The 17,002-nt window shown below is 35.0% G+C and overlaps 1 protein-coding gene across 1 annotated transcript in view; it reads left to right on the top strand.

Annotated features, from left to right (window-relative positions):
• Positions 1 to 17,002, top strand: part of KCNH8 (potassium voltage-gated channel subfamily H member 8) — a 204,339-nt gene that overhangs the window by 91,828 nt on the left and 95,509 nt on the right. The window contains exons 4-5 of the mRNA XM_076332319.1: positions 1,955 to 2,082; positions 4,823 to 5,063. Coding sequence (XP_076188434.1) covers positions 1,955 to 2,082; positions 4,823 to 5,063 — 369 coding nt within the window. The remainder of the gene's footprint in view (positions 1 to 1,954; positions 2,083 to 4,822; positions 5,064 to 17,002) is intronic.

The raw sequence follows: 17,002 nt of genomic DNA, 5'->3' as shown, positions 1-17,002 counted from the left end.
GAATAGTATGAGGCAACATACCTGCCTTCTGCAACGTGGTTCAGTGTGGTCTCACAACACATCACCTAGGCTGTTATACCTACCACCTACTAGGATGGGCTATCTTGTGCTTTGTAGGCTAAGGACATGGAGAGGTATTAGATACTGGACATTTTGAGGATGAAGCCTTTAGCTAGAGTCTTAAAAGTGTTGCTGGCCAGAGACTTTTGTGGGTATTTACCCACTTTCTCAGCCTGCTTCATAGCAGGTCTGAAGCATATTTTATTGACTACTTTGGGAAGCAATAGAGAAAACTGAATGGCCTCATCCAACATGGCAGTCAAGGTTTAGAAAGGGAAGAAAGAGAGCCCTGCAAATAGTTGTAAAGAGAATTTCAAAGTCATATGATAAAAACAGAATACTACAGCTATCCAGTACTACAGTGGAGACCCGATTCAATAGCCTTAAATTCGTTTTTACTGAGAAGGAGATAAACGCTCTGCTCTCACCCAGAATTTAAGTACACTTTTAATATATAGTTTGAGTTTTAAATGGTTTGACGATTGAGAGGTGAAAGTTTAAAAAACACATGTTCATTTAGTTGGGTATTTTCTGAAATAGTCCCTTCTGTTTTACCTTTCTTTGTTGCAGCTGGCACCTATATGTGTTGTAGCTCTTTAAACCACCTGCGGTACCCAAGTTGGAGATGGGGAAGTATGGGGCTTCTCAATCTGCCTCCCCCAGCTTTCCAGTAGCTATTTGGTTTTGCAGTGCAATGTTTTTTCCTTCTTTTCTTTTTTTTTTCGTTTCTTTTTTTTTTCCATTCTCCTCCTTACTGATCTGTAAAACATCCTCAAATGGAGAGGGCTTTTGCATTAATTACATGAAATATTCTTCATTGAGAAGTTTGGAAAGTTTAGCTTCCTACACTTTTTTGTTATGTATGGTTTTGTGTTGTAGAGCCAAAAATACATTAGTCTTCTATAATTCAAATCTTTCTTGCTTTTCTAGGCAGGTTTCAAGATGTAGCTATTTTGCTTGTTGTTAATTTCTGGCTGTACTAATTGGTTTTTTTGGTTTTTTTCCCCCTTAATTTATATGCATTGAATTGAATTTAATTAAACCTGTTTGACAGTCAGCTTCTTCCTTTATACCCATAATTCCTTTTTTCTTAATCCTGACACATCACAAAATGTCTGCTTTCATTTACCCTGGCATCAATTCATTGTAATTCCATCAAAGCTACTGGAGTTACTTTGAATTTACTGCTGTATAAGCAAGAACAAAATTTGATCCTATGATTGACAATTACAGACATCTGAATGGAGAGAAAAACCACAAACCTTTCCAAAACAGCATTCAGTCTTTACTTTTAATGGATTTCATGTCACTAAGGAATGTGTCAAGTGATTATGCCAGTGACTATGTGGTGGGAAAAGAAATCTAAACGCGTGAATATAAGAATTGGATATTCCTAATGAGCCAGCTTGCAAATTAGCCTCTTCTGACATAATGGAAGCCTAGTACAAGTCAGATTCTTTGTTTTTAAAAATTACACCACAAGAGATATTTTTTTTTCTTTCCATGAAATAAAAGAGAAAGTAGGAACACCTTAAGGACATTTTAAGTGGTTACTCCTAGCCATGCTTACCTCTGGTCAGTAATCACTATTTCAATTTCTGAAACAGTAAAGAGTACATTTTTCTTATCTATGAAATCATATGTTACAATTAATTGCTTCTAAGTTGCATGAAGGCACTTGACAATTAAAACTTTACAGTGATTTTTATTTGCCCTTCAGGAGAGGGATTTTTTTTTTCTTAACTGTGAAAGATTAAGTAAAACTAAGAAAAGGTGTGTATAATCTTTACATCTAGCCCTATTTCTACCAAAGTCTAAAATGTCAGTAGTTCACCTCCCAAAGGTTAAAATGCCGTTTCCTGATGTTTAAGGGACTCTCACTTCTGTTCTGCAGAAAAATGGAAAGGAAGAGGAAGAGCGGGGTCACACTTTGAGTCAGCGCGAAGACGGAGTAGAGCTGTCCTTTATCATATCTCTGGACATCTACAAAGAAGAGAGAAGAACAAATTAAAAATTAATAATGTAGGTGTAATTCTTCTCTTTTTCAAAAATGTACTCTTTGTACTGTCATTTTTTTAAAAAAAGTGCTGTAAAAGGTCAGTGGGTACCTGAGAAATGTCCTAATCATAATTTTACGGTAACAAAAGGAGTAAAGTGTAGTTCACTTAAGTGCAGTTCTGCTTACTATGGTATTCATTACACTTCATATTGCAAGACAGTGCATTTAGCCATACTATAAATAGGCATTTATTTACCTTCAGGAAAGCCACATCAAAATTTCTCAGAACTTAATTTTAGATTCCAATTTACATTACCATCCCAAGTATTTCATTTCAATAATTACTATTTGCCAAAAAAAAAAAGAAGAAACTCAAGGTATTGCTCTAGCTGAAAATCTCTAAGCTGTCTAAACTCTAGAAGGTCACACTTCATTTAGGCAACTTTTCATTTGAATGTCTCCAACTTTGTACAGAGTAAATTTATCTTTTCATTTCCTAATTGAAGTAGTAATGTTTCTTTCTTTAAATTACTTCTGTGTTCCCCTAGTAACTATAACTAATAAGTAAGTTCATAATTACCCTGTGAATGTTGCAAAAACCAAATCAAACAATAGACAAAACCAAAAATATAGCAACAGAAAGAATTCTAAGGAAATATGTTCAGGAGAAAGAATAACTCTCCTGCTCTATGGAACTATGTCTGAGAAGAAAAGTTAATGCAGAGGAAAATTAGAGATGCATATGAAATCAGTGTGTACATATAAAAATATCTTAGAATAATATCTAAGAACCTGTTCCAACAGTGAGAGCCTATAGGTATTAGAAGCAGGGGTAGTAAAAAGAAACAGTTTTTCTTAAAATCTCAGAACGGTATTTAGTTTCTTGTTTGTATATCATTAGCATCAAAAAGCTAAAATCTTTGATGGAGCCACAAGAAGAAAATGGTCTCTTTTGTTTGTTTGTTTTAATGATTAGGGGGAGGATGGAAGACAGACGATGGAAAAAGTAGCCAAAGGATATAGATCATGAACACCCTGAAAAGATGATCTGCCACTGGGCATGTTCCTTTTATTGGTTACCAAAATTAAGCAGCAGTGCAGATACATCCTCTTAGACATTATTACGTTAGAAATTAAAATCAGAAAAAACTTGGTATAGATTAAGAACATGAAAATACACAGCTGGTATATGCCTCAAAAAGCATACAGTCACTTCTATCGAATGTAATTGTTAAATGTTAAAAAATGTTAAATGTTAAAAAAAAGGGTAAAAAGCTAAAAATGTTAAAAAATATTAAATGTTGAAAAAGTGTAAAAATAAAAAAAAATAATCTGCAAAATATGACCAGGTCTTTCAGTGATATTTTCATAGCACAGTAATATTTTTTAGGAACATGACTTTTAAATAGCTTTTGATGACTTGCTTGTACTGTCAAAATCCTAGTGCAGATGATACTATACTGGTTTAAAACATTTGTTGTCAGACTAATTTACTACCTTTAGTGCATAGATTTTTAGAGCTATGAATTGGAAGTCATAAGAGGAACATTTTCTTCTCTGTGATTAAAAATGGGCTGACCCTAACAACAGAAAGAATTCAGCCCCTAACATTCATGAATGAGAACAAGAATGGAGAAGACAAGGACATCAGTATTTCAAAAGAAACAGACAAAGAGAAAGGCTGTGACAGGCAAGGCAAATGTGATTAAGTCTGCGGTCACACAGTTGTTGTCTTTTTATATTGATAGTGAATAACTTCAAGAGCACAAGTAATCTTAGCTTGCTGAATACACAGTATTGTTTTGTAAGGGTCTTCATTACTGGTACAGCATTAACCAGGGGCACAATGACAGTGAGCAAGAATTTTGTTAGTAAATAATACAAGACAGTTCATGTAGCACATGCTGCTTTTCAGGAGGGCAGGTATTTTTGTTAAAACTCTGAAGGATGAAAGCCAGGAATTTATAAAACTGGTGCGTGAGACTGAAGTCTTTGCTGCAAAGACCTTTGCTGGTTAGATGACAAAGACTCGAGACACATGACAAAGCTAGGTATAGTCTAACAGTGAAGGCAGTCGGTTCTGGAGCTGTATTATGCTGGGTCTACATTAGTATTTTGGTTTAGATCAGGAGTGCAATTTTAAAGAGGATCAAAAAGTTATTCATACTAATTGTGCTTTAGTTCATAGCAGTCTTGGGTACACAGACTGGATTCCCTCAGATGAAACTAAACCAGGAGAGGTGCTCCAACTACTTATAGCTGTTCAGTCCACAGGACTAGGCTAGAGTTAGTCTGAAACAACCTCCTCACAGCTATAAAATATGTATAGGAAGGATGTTTTGTCTTCAGCACCATCTATTCCTTTCTATATGTTTATTTCTATTTGCAGTACTACGTCCTCATGTATACAAAGCTTTAGCCTATATGTCCAGCAGAAAAACGTTGCTCTTCAGTTAGAATTCACCCAACAGAGGAAGAAATAGTTTGCCAGATTCAGTCCCCTCCTCATTCTACTTAATCTGTTCCTTATTAATCCTCTTCCCACCCCAACATTCACAAAAGTTATTCCATCAACAGAACCATCTGTCTAAATAAATGTGAGGACTACATTAGAAAAAAAATTAGAATTAGTTCTTGCCTGCATATGAGTATGTCATATTTCTTTATGCTTTTTAAAAAAACAAATGGCTGCATTGGAAGAAATGTGTCTGTATGATCAAATTATTGTTTTGTCTCATTTCATTTTTTTTCTCTCTTTTTCAGAATGTTTTTGTAGATAAACCAGCATTTCCAGAATACAAAGTTTCAGATGCAAAAAAATCCAAATTCATATTGTTGCATTTTAGCACTTTTAAAGCTGGCTGGGACTGGCTTATTTTACTGGCAACGTTTTATGTTGCTGTGACTGTACCTTACAATGTTTGCTTTATTGGCCATGATGAGCTGTCTACAACTCGAAGCACAACTGTCAGTGACATTGCAGTGGAAATTCTTTTTATCATCGGTAAGATATGTTTGGGATTTGTTTGGGATCTCTTTCTTGACATTTAAGGTTTTCACAGAATTTATAATATAGAAGAGGAAATAATGATCACTTTTATGATTTTGAAGAAAATCAATTTTCCTGTATAGTTTGAGATTTTATCTGAACTTTAGATCACCTTTTTTTTCTTTTTTTTTTTTCTTTTTTATTTTAAATTGATTCAGGGCACCCCAATGTAGGGGTGTGCCCTGAAATTACTATAGTGTTGTTCATAATGTACTTTTTTTTTTTTTTATTACCTTTCACAAACACTTAGAAGACCCATGGACCACAAGTTGAAAATCACTAGATTTTAAAAACTAATGACAGAAGATTAAAACTCATATTGCAATAATGCAAATGTACAATATCAATATGCTATACTGACAACTGGGATAGAATTTAAGAGAGAGAGGTTGCAGCTTCTCATCTGGTCTGTTCTCTAAACTTTTTATTTCAATGATCCATTTAATTCATATACTTTTAAAGAATTAAAAAGAAGACAAGGTCATGTCTAATAGTGGCCTTGTAACAAAGGAATTTCTTTTTTGTATTATCTTTTTTTCATTTCTTTGTGAATATAGAAAAGAATCCCTGACTAGAGTCACACAGCTTTTTCCCCAAGTTTTTGTTGTTATAATACCACTCAGTGCTGTCACACCGACAAACCATAGCTCAGATCTGTTGATAATATGCAGGTGGAGACTTTATTATTTTGACGAAATAAGCAAAGCTGAGTATGTCTGTCTTGAATACGAAAAGGCTTAGGATGGGTTCTAAGAGAGAAAGAAAATGAACAAAAGAATAAAATCGTCCTCAGATTTGAAACTTCTTTTTCTACTTTACTTTTCTCTATTTTTTCCCTGAAAAGAATGTAGCTTAACTCATACATTAAAAGCAATGTTATGATCTTCTGTAGGAGAACTAAAGACGACTGCAACTTCTTAAACACTAGGCAACAACTCAGAATGTCTTTAGTTTAACAGTTCGTAAGTTTTTCTTACAAAAATTTTGAAAAGTTTATTCAATTTCTCTGGCAGCTTTACTGTAGATAATGAGACTAGTAGGTGATGTAGCTGATGGAAGAATCAGATGTCATGATGGATAAATATTTGTATTTCCTCCTTTGGACATTGTCATTAGGTTTAAGGTCTAATTTTCCCCTTTTATGCTGACTATTAGATCTTGGTGGACTCTTTCATGTAAATGCAAGCAATCCACATTGAATGATACTCAAGCACTGCAGTAAGAAACCTACGTTCTGCAATGCAGATCATGGAGGATCATCTTTTGTCTTGTGTAAAAAGAGCAAGGCTACAACTCTAGTCAGTCATAAATGACTCCACATCCCATTTTAAGGAATATAAAATGAAATAATTCAACTTGATCTACCTGGGCATCTTTATAAAAACAGTAGACTCAAGGTTAAGATTTTTATAATGGTTGTATCCTTCACCCCACACCGGTGCAGATAACTGGTTTGTGTTATGGATGTGTTTATTAGAATCTGAGCACAAGAGAGTATAATCTGTATCGAACTGATTTATGTGCTGTAGTATTCATTTGAAGCAAGACAGATGGTGTACTGTTCAGTGCTACTTTTCTGCTTATATCGTTTGCTGGAAATATAGAATTCTTATATCAGTAAGTCAAAAGCAATGGTACCTCTATGATCAATAGAGTAGCTGGGTAAGAAAAATAAAAGGAAGAAGATTTTCTTTAAATTTTATTTCATATTTTCTGGTTAGACTTTTAGGTCTATCATCCAGGAAATCAAACTATGGTTGTGACTAAAAACATTCAAAGAAAAGTGTATAAAGTACTAGAAAAGACTTCTTTGCATGGTTATGTTACTGGTAACCACAAACACTGTACTGTAGCATACCAATATTCCTCCCCCAGTTTCAATAATGGCTCCATTTCCCCCAAAATAATTATTTCTAAAGTTATTATCTGTTTTTAAATTTGTGGCTCTGGGGAAATGTTTCTGGAATATTTTCAGGACATTCTCATACTGCATTTAAATCTCTGCAGTGAGTTTAAAGAAAATAGTGTGTTTATAGTCACCTCTCAATGGTCCCTTGTCCATTAAAATATCGAATGAATATGTCTCAGAACATGTGTAAAATTGACAGAATACATAAATGTAAGCATAAGTTTCAGGGCATTGTTGCACTGTGGCTCTGACAAGCACATCTTTGATGGATGATCTACATGCTTTGAGAAAAGTCAATGAGAAGCGTTGAGTAAAATTCTTTTTACGATGCTGCTGCCTTAGAAAGTCAGTGGGGAGATCTGTCTGAGATGGGGGCTTCAGCTGTATTACAGCTCCGTAATCACGGATTGAGGTATTACAAGTCTCTAATCATGGATTGGAGAAAAAGAGTCTATCTGCTTTGATTTTAATCAGTTTTCTCAGAACATAGAATAATATTCCTTTTATGCACATAACTTGCATAAACTCTTATTTGGGCTTAACAAGGTCTTCATTTTTAGCTGTGTTATCAAAGGGAGCAGAGACATGACAATAAAAGGGAGAGAAGTCTGCTCATCTGTTGAAGGGAAATAATAGGGTAGAGGCTAAGGATTTCCTTTAAGCAGAAGAGTTTGAATAATTCTAGTGGCTAAAAAAAATCTGTTAGGCTTATCCAATTTGTGATTCAGTACATGCTTAAGCACGATCAAAATACATATGGAAGTGTTCTCCTGACTTGGGGTGCTTATAAGTAGGAGTGTTGATCTGAATTAAATTACTTATGAGAAAAGAGCACATCTAGCTAGAGGTTTAACTGCTTTAGCCTTTAAAGTTCTCTAAAATATAAACAGAAGATAAACAATATTAATAACCCATTTTGTGATGTCTTTGGGGAAGAGGTTGGAGAGGGAACATAATTAAGGCTTCTCAAATTAAGTTAAAATTATTTTTCACTCGATGTTTGCTGTATATGCTAGTGCTTTGATAACTTGTGTGATGCGATGTTTGAGTGTACTGTCAGATCTTGTCCTCTATAATGTCTGCAAACTTTCTCTAACGTTCTCCTGTAAAAAAACTTTTGCTTCCTCTATCCAATGATAGTTTAAAACTAGTTTAGTTTCAGAATTTTTTTACTGTTATATGTATCTTAAAATCATAAAGAGGTGGAGAGAAAAACTTTTTGACATTAATGTATTTATGCAAACACATAAAAAAGTTATCTTAGCATTTCATCTGGTGACTGAGATGACCTGCTTTATTGCACTATTTACTTCAAAGTTTATGCCCTTTAATTTGCATAGGCAGTAGTTGGGTCCTTCGTTTGTAGATAGGTATGTCTGGGTGGCTAAAATTTCAATATTTCTAAGAAGCATAATGAATCTTGGTTACTTTTCAGTAATATTTGTAAAGTAAAGATTTCTCTCTTTTAGAGAGAAAAGCTGGCAGTTCATTCCATTTTATTAGTAATAACCTCCTGATTGCATAACTTCTGCTCTTCCATAACTATCCAGTGTAGTGCTTTTCTTTTTGTAACTGTTTCATTCTAGTTTTCAGATATTGTCTTTCTTTTTTTTGCATTTTTAAAACATTATTAAACATCTTCATTAAAGAAGGTAACGTTACCGAAAAAACTATCAACACTTTATTGCTAAATGCTCAGACTCACTCACAGGTCTGTTTGAATAGGATGTCTTCAACAGGAGTTGAAATCAATGCAATGGTTCAGAGAAAATACATATAGGCTTTCAGCATAATGGTAATACATTATTTGCTGGATAAGATCAAAGGTGTCTGAGTATTTTGTCTCCTAAGGTGGCCAGGAACAACTATAGAGAGAAGAGCTATAAAAATAAGTGACCTTTAACTTTTAGTTTTAGTTTTCTATTTGTGGGTCGTCCAGTTTCTAATGGAAGATGGAGGATCCTGGATACTAATTATAGCTATAAAATTATATGTTTTATAAACATACTGGCAACAGTACTTTTAAGTGATTTTCCGCAGCTTACTCCTTTGCCTACCTGTGGGAAAAAAAAAACCCATACCCATCCCTTCCCCCACTCTCCCCACACACATGCTCATCTGAAGATTTTATCTATGACTTGCACTTTCAAGAGAGAAAATTAATCATGGTTACTAAGATCACTTCTCTTTGTATGTGTATCTCTCTTTCTCTTGTTAAATATTATTTAACAAAGTGTTTTGTCAGCAGTTTCAGTTTTTAAAAGCAGCATGTTTAGAAGCCCTAAAGCTGTGATTTGTGTTGCATGATACTGTAGATTAAAGAGACTTTTTGGCCCATTAATGTCTATCACAAATGTAAATGACTCAAAATCCTTCCAAAACTGTCTTAAATCATATGAAGCCCTTGATTCTTGGATGTCTAATATGTAGAGGTTTAAAAGTATGGTACAAACCCAGTAGAAATTCATGTCATCATTCATGACTTACACAGTCATTCAAGTGTGCATATTATTGTATTGAAAATAATATATGTTAAACAAAATTTGTTTGAATAACATGAGATAGTATTAAATGCTGTAGATTTTATTAGGTTGCTTTAAATTAGAAGATTTGTTTTCTTTCTTCTCTCATGTTCTTTTTCATTATTATAATGATTATCATCTCATATCTTTGCAAGTGCACAGAAGGTCATGTAAAACAATATCTGTGTCTAGGGGACCTCACATCTAAGAGAACTTGTGCATTTTGAAAGGAAATGGCAGTGTTTTGAAGCATATTTTAGAAAGTGTGTGTTCAGACCCTAATATGCTGAAATTCAGGTAGACACCAAGGGAGTGGTTTGAATTTTATCTCTGGGAATTTATCTCTGAGCATCAAATGGTCTCATCTGTGAGATGAGATTGATATGAACAAAACATGAAACCAGATAGAGTGACATTGTTGATACATCTAGTATTAGGGAGGGAAGGTCATAATAAATTGTTCATGGACTATGGATTACCTAGTAATGTGAATAAACGGTACAAAATGTTTATGTTGAAAAGCAGTAATAAATTTCCTAAAGATTCTCACTCAAAGAGTCAAACTGAAGTTGGAAAGACCACTATATTGTTAGAAATTTTTCCAATAGCCTTCCTTACGTACCCTTGTAAGGAGGACAGATGCTAGTCTGCATGCAAGATGCTGTTTCCAAGCACAAAAACATCCACCTGGACATAAAGGAGACAAGCATAAGCCACGATAATTTAGAAGTTATCATTTCCATGGAAATATTTCTGTATCTTCAGGTAGATGCAGATAAATGTTATGATAATGGAGGCACCCTGAAAATTTGACTTGCATTGGCTCTGCTGACTCCTTCTCTTCATTTGCAGAGGTGTGATGTCATTGTTATACATCGTTAGCCAGCTTCTCATGGAATGAAAAAAATGTATGCTTGTAGATCTAACCAAAGTTTTAAGAAATCACTGCCCCAAAATGTTGTTCACTACTCCTGAAGTTGGGAGTTCCCTTACAGTTAAGACAAGAAAACTGCTCATCTGAGCATTCGTGCTTTTTCTGAGACCAAAATGAGCCACATTAGTTTAAACTACTGGTGAACTGATTAAAAGAAGGGATCTTATGTATTGTGCCATGTACCATCAAAGTTAAAGATAAAATCCAAGAAACAAGTAGTTAAAGAAGTACCAAAGAGGCTCCATTCTGAAATCTGATTTTGTGAAGGAATGCCTAAAACAAAACAAGTGGATTATGCAGGACAAAGACCTTTTAAAAAACACATGTAAGATGATGGGAACCTCGAGTATAGGCTGAAACATGCAGCATTTACCATATGTAATTCCTTGCTATTCTGGGGAGAGCTCTGTAGGCAGCTTATAGCTGGGTAAAGATACTCTGCATCTGTGCTTCTGGCAAATATATTCACTGTTCCACTTCTCAGCTGTCCTAAATTAATCTCTTCAGACCGATTATTTTTCTTTCCTACTTCCTATTTCACAATGAGACTTGTAACACTGGAGTGACAGGCTTCTGAACACTTAAGAGTGCTAAGAGCACTTGAGAACTGACTCTTCATCTTTTTTGGCTAAGCTGTGGTGCTACTGTAAAAAAAAAAAAAAAAGCAGTGTGACAAATCGTTTGTTTCACCTATAATCAGTCCACACATTGGGAAATGCTGTAGTAATAGTTTTGTATGTAATTTTCACTCTGCTATGTTTCCTTTCAAAAGGTATACAAAGTTAAAACTACCCTGCTATACAGAGTATGACTGACTTGCATTATAGCTACAATCAGGCAAAGTTTGGATTTAGGTTTACTATCCTATAACACAATGGTAAAACAACACGATATTTTTCAATATGATTAAAGTCTTTTAATTAACCATCTAGGTAATTTCCAAGGAAATGCTTAGATGCTTAATAGTTTACCGTGTTTTTAGTGAGCTTGCATCTTGTCTTTTTCGGGGTTTTTTTATGATTTATAGATAATGTCCTATGTATGTAATTTGTTGTCAAGCTGCATGAGGTAATTTCTGAGAAAAATATTTCAGGTTTTTCCCTTGGAATTGGTCAAAAAATTCTAAATGCACGAAGCAGTTGCCCCATCGCCCACTGAATGTTTTACTTGTTTGATCTTTTCATTGTTGTCTCCAGCATTTGTGTAAAGTGAACTGTGTTCATGAAATACCTAACAACTACATTTGCTTCACGCACATTGAATTTAGTGAAAAGTTAAGTCATATGACTGATGTTTCTTCACTCTTTAGAATTGCTTCTTTCTGCCATATTTCTGCAGGTTCTAGTAAGAAAATTACCCATGTAGAAACATTCACACTTCTGCAGTCGCAAATACTAGCTTCTTTTAAAAGCAGAGCTAGCGGTTCATTTTTCAGAAATATTTTTAGTTCTTTGCTTTTCTTTCAAGACTCCAAAGTCTGTATCTTCCTTTGTAGAAAAGTCAATATAATATATTTTAGTTACTCAATATGTTCATGGATTGAGATTATCTAACCCCTGTTTAACACCCTCATAGTTAAGGAGAGCAACTTGAAAAGGTGAACCCAAAAGGCTGAAAATCAAGGAAGCAGATAAAAGAATGTGACTTTTTAAGTTTGTGGTCTTTTGTTCGGTTTCATGATATTGGGATTTGAATTCATGGGCTCTCAGCACAGTAAAGAGTTGCAGTTAAAACTCCTGTTTTAACGTTGGTGTGCTTGTCATTCTGTGTGTCCCAGCATGCCCACAATAATGGGTACAGCAGCCTAAGTGTGGTGTTTGGTAGAGCATACCATGCTAGTGCATTAAACCTGACCACACTATACTCCTGGAGGGAGTCACTTTTGCTATCACAACAGCCATTCAAACCAATAATGCCTTTAGCTTTCAGGTTTTTATATTAATGGATAATTTACCCAAGTAAAACAGTATTTCCACTTGGGTATGACTTCAATATCCCATTACATTCCACTGTAAGGACAAATAGTAAGGAAGAGCAAATCAGTCTGTCAGTTACAGATGAATTTTGGGAATCAGTTCCACTATGATCTGTCATACCTGAGAAGAGATCTTGCTCCATCAAAATCACTAAAAATGTTGTCGATTTGTCAAACTGTAATGGAGCAAGGCTGAGAACATACGTCATAGCACTGCCTTAGCACAGGGACCGTGCCACTCCTCATGTGCTGTACAGTGACAAACATCTTGGTGTCCAATCATAAATAAACTCTTTTCACTGGAGAAATTTGACTAGTAAAACAGCTTAGAGTATTCAATGGTGACTTTAACAGAACAAAGCCTATGAATTATATTCATTCCACATTAGCAGAAGCTTTTTTTTCAAGGTCCATCATATTACGTTAATGCGATATCCTTGTAGCTTTAAACTATGTTTCCATTGTTCACCTGAATGCTAGTCATCCAGCTAAAGCCACAAGACTTCTAAGAAAGAGCTTCTTTGAATGGAGGTGTAACGTGACTCTGAAATGAGGTTCCCAACCTCTGTGACTGCCCACACAAACCAAACGGGGTTGTTTCCACAATATTCTGGAGTGCTAATGGCCAGGAGAAAACATTACTGGGGGTTGCACCCAAGGAAAAATAGGAGGCAGAGGTATACTTGGTAGCCAAATTTTACCATTTTAAATGTACTGTTGCTTAAGGACTAATTCTAATCCTTTTACATAATTTTCTTTAATGATCATACTCCTCAATAAGATTTTTTTCACTGTTTAAGCTGTGGAAGAGAACAAATTTTTCTACTTAACAAAATGCCATCCTGGTGGTACAATGGTGGCTTTTGATATTCCTTTTTAGATTTCAAGTCCATTGGGACCTCCACTTTGTATCTTGGGATACTTCATTTCTTTAATTTCTAGCAGTATAAAATTTGGGCTGGCTTCTTCCGTCTCACTGTTACCTATGTCAACACAGTACATCTGAGATTTCATTTATATGTAGTTTTATATGACCTTTCAGTTCATAAAGATTCTGATAAGAAAGAAAAATTATGGCCATCTAGTTCAATCCTAAATATAAGACATTATATTTAATCCATGTATTAATATTAATTCCAATAAACTGTGTTTGGCTAAAGCATGTTTTCCTGAAGGACATCGGCTCTTCTTCAAAGACCTCAGAGAAAGGAGAATCCACAACGTTACTCAACTATGGCTTGTAAATGACATTTTTCTTTTCTGGGTTTTTTTTTCATCAACCTGCAGAAGTGACGTCTTGTTAAGTGTTTAGTACTACTGTTTTAAAACGTTACTACCTGCTGATTCTTAGTTAGGATACACGGGATTGTAATTTAGCATCTGATATGATACAACCATGTCTTGCTGCTCCATTCCAAAATTAGATAAGAAGTATTTATTGAATAATATCTGTTTTTTCTACAAGATTATTAATAGCTTCTCTCATAATGGGATGCCACTAGTACAAAGGAACTAAAGTTGCAGATGAGTGTTTCTTTCCTAATACATCTAAAACTGTAATTTTTCTTCATCCTGGCTACCAGTGATTTCTTTCTCTTTCCCAAACAGGTCTAGATTTTCACATCAAATTTTCTGTAGTTTATATTGATTGTTACTTAGTATCTGTTCACCATTTGTTGTCTCCTTCTTAAAAAGAAAAAAAAAATGCTTTTCCCTCAGCAGCTGTAACAGGCTGTTAAAAAGACTTATTATTTTGTTATATATTATTATTTCTATATTATATATTTTACTATATATTATGTATTTATTATATAAACCCCCTACATTTAGGGATTTTGTTACTTAATCTCTGTTGGTTTTTTTCTTGTACACTTTATTTGACTTCATAGTAACCCAGATACCTAAGCAACAGGTGTAAAATTAGCATTACTTTCCTGTCCTATATAAAACCAGGGTCATATCCCTCACCTTATCATGGCAGTATCTAAAAGAAAGTCATCAAGCTGATTGTGGTAACAGACATTCTGAGGGGATATGCTGAGTTGAAAAATCACACTTCCATTTGAATAAATTGTTCCTGGGAGATTTACTAGCAACGTCTAGGTTTATAGCAGCAATAGAATAGAAAAAATATGAGTTTATATAGGGACAGATAAATTGTTCTTCAAGCAATATAGCACTAATATTTCCTGGAATCTTTCCTAAAAGCTCTCTGGCCAGATTCTAATACCATTATCCGTATATAATTAAATAACATTGGCTCAAATAATCAGATAGATCAAAGAGCTTGGACTTTGGGGAAAGTATTGCTAGCTAAAGACAATCAATGTAAAATCACATAAAGGAAGATGAAAAAAATAAAAGAAACCAGAGAAGAGGCAGTCATACCATCTAGAAGAGGGAAGTGGCATAGGAAACGTCTGCTCTGAAAATCAATGGGGTTAATATACCTAAATCATCTAGGTCTCAAGCACAGGATTGAATTACTGTAGTCTAATAAGAAATCATGCATCACCCAATCCCCTGGTTGCTGCTTATATGTATACTACTTGCCTTTAAGGTGCAGGATTTTTCAATTTCATTTGGTTCACAGTAAAAGAGAGGTAAACTGAATTATATTACCTAGTATTTGCTGCAATCTAAAAGTGTGCCATGGGCAGTTATTGAATCATCTGACTAATCCTAAATTGTTATTCTGCTGTATCTTGATCATATGTCTAATCCCAGCAGGATTTATTTTTAAAAAATCAAGCCTAAAGAGAAAAAAAAATGTTGGCACAGGAAAATCAACTGCTTCAGGTAAAATAATCCTGTTTATGGGTAAAGAGGTTCAGCTGGCTACCAGATAAATTTTTACTTCTGGATTGTCTCTTTTTTTTTCTTTTTCTTTTTTTTTTTTTTTTTAACAGTGATTAGAAATTGAGATTATACAAAACACGTGTTGTACTTTCAAAATTGGAAAAGGAGTATTATTCTGAAAAATATCTTACAGATTAATAGGATAGTTTGGTGACTACCAGTTTATGGTTTTCACTCTTTTTATATCATTTAGAATTGCAACCTGCATTATGCACTAAGTAGAACCTCCATTTTTTAATGTAATCTTTTTTTTGCCTTTGTTGAGCACCGGTTTAACTTGGTATTTTCATACCACTCACTGAGTGGATGTGTCTGTGTGTGAATGTGAGCATGGCAGATATCTAGAAAGGGATGGCTTGGTAAAGGTTGTGACATGTCCTACAGAGCTTTAATTCAAGAGAGGTCACCAAACCGTTCCAAAACCCTACAGACTTGCTCAAGCTTCCCAGCTCATTTATGCCCAACTATGAAATAAGTTGCCTTTTCGTATGAGCTGAGCATAGCTAGGGCATGGATTTTCACGCTGGAAGTTTGTGAAAAGGAAAAGGGTCACCAATGGGTGAGTAAAAACCATTAGATCACTCAAATAAGGAAAGGAATAAGTTAGAGCTTTTCCATTAGATCATGGTATTGGCTTTAGAAATTTTGAATGAAAATATCACAAAAACATGTAGCCATGGTAACTGCAAACTTGGAAGACATTAGGATAATGTTGGTCCCAGACTTCTGATGTTTGCTGCTGTGGATACTGTGTAAGAGCTTAATTGGAGCAAAATAGATAAATAAATTAGGAACTGTAACTGCATGTAGATTAACATTTTTTAATTTAGACTCTTTCATAGCCGAAACAACTGGGTTTTATTTTTGTACAAATTCATTTTCTTTAATCTTTCAGTGTAACTTCATAAGAGTTTTAGAGATATCACATTTCTTACAAGAATTTATTTTTTTTTTAAAAGGGATGTGTGCCCATATCTTATCAGTAGTGGAAATAATAGGCTGAGAGAATCCATGCAGATTGAGCTAGTTAGCCATGGGATCCAACCAGAAGACAAATCAGAGTCAAGGTTTAAGTTTGAGGTTGATTGTACCAAATGGTTTTATGAGATTTGTCAGTCACTGTTTATTTTCTCTGCATGCATCTTAGGGACTTAGTGCCTAACAGGGCTCCTGGTTTACCTTGTGTGGGGTTGGTAGGGGAAGGTGATCAGTTGCAGGCCAGAGTGAAGGAGGAGCAGCACTGGAAAAGCAGAAAGGAACTGCATCAACAGGCACACGTGGTCAGAGGGTGTGAGGAGCAGAAGCTCGTGTTCAGACACGACAGCATAACAGTGCTGGAGGATGTGGGGTGAAAGCAGCAGGCATGTAAAAGAGAAGGTGAGGGGGTAGGGAGGTAAGAGATTTGCCTGGGGAGACTAGGCAGAGCAGTCTTTCTGAGGGAGATTGGCCATTGATTTGCCATTGAATTTTTCTTAATATGAAGTGATTCTGCATGACCTGGGTGTGGAAATCAGAGCTGAAATAACTGAAAAAAATGCTCTATTTAAATCTTTGGAGGTGAGGGGGTGCGATGCATAGGTGATACAATAGCTTGTTCCAAACTTGTTGAAATTGGAGATCTTGGGTTCTCCCTATTGAGTGCTGCCAGGTCAAGTTCACCTTTGTGTTTGACAGCAGCAAAATTACTTCCTGCTT

This window comes from Aptenodytes patagonicus, chromosome 2 (assembly GCF_965638725.1).
Source record: "Aptenodytes patagonicus chromosome 2, bAptPat1.pri.cur, whole genome shotgun sequence".
NCBI lineage: Eukaryota > Metazoa > Chordata > Aves > Sphenisciformes > Spheniscidae > Aptenodytes > Aptenodytes patagonicus.
This window is presented reverse-complemented; position numbering and strand designations above follow the sequence as displayed.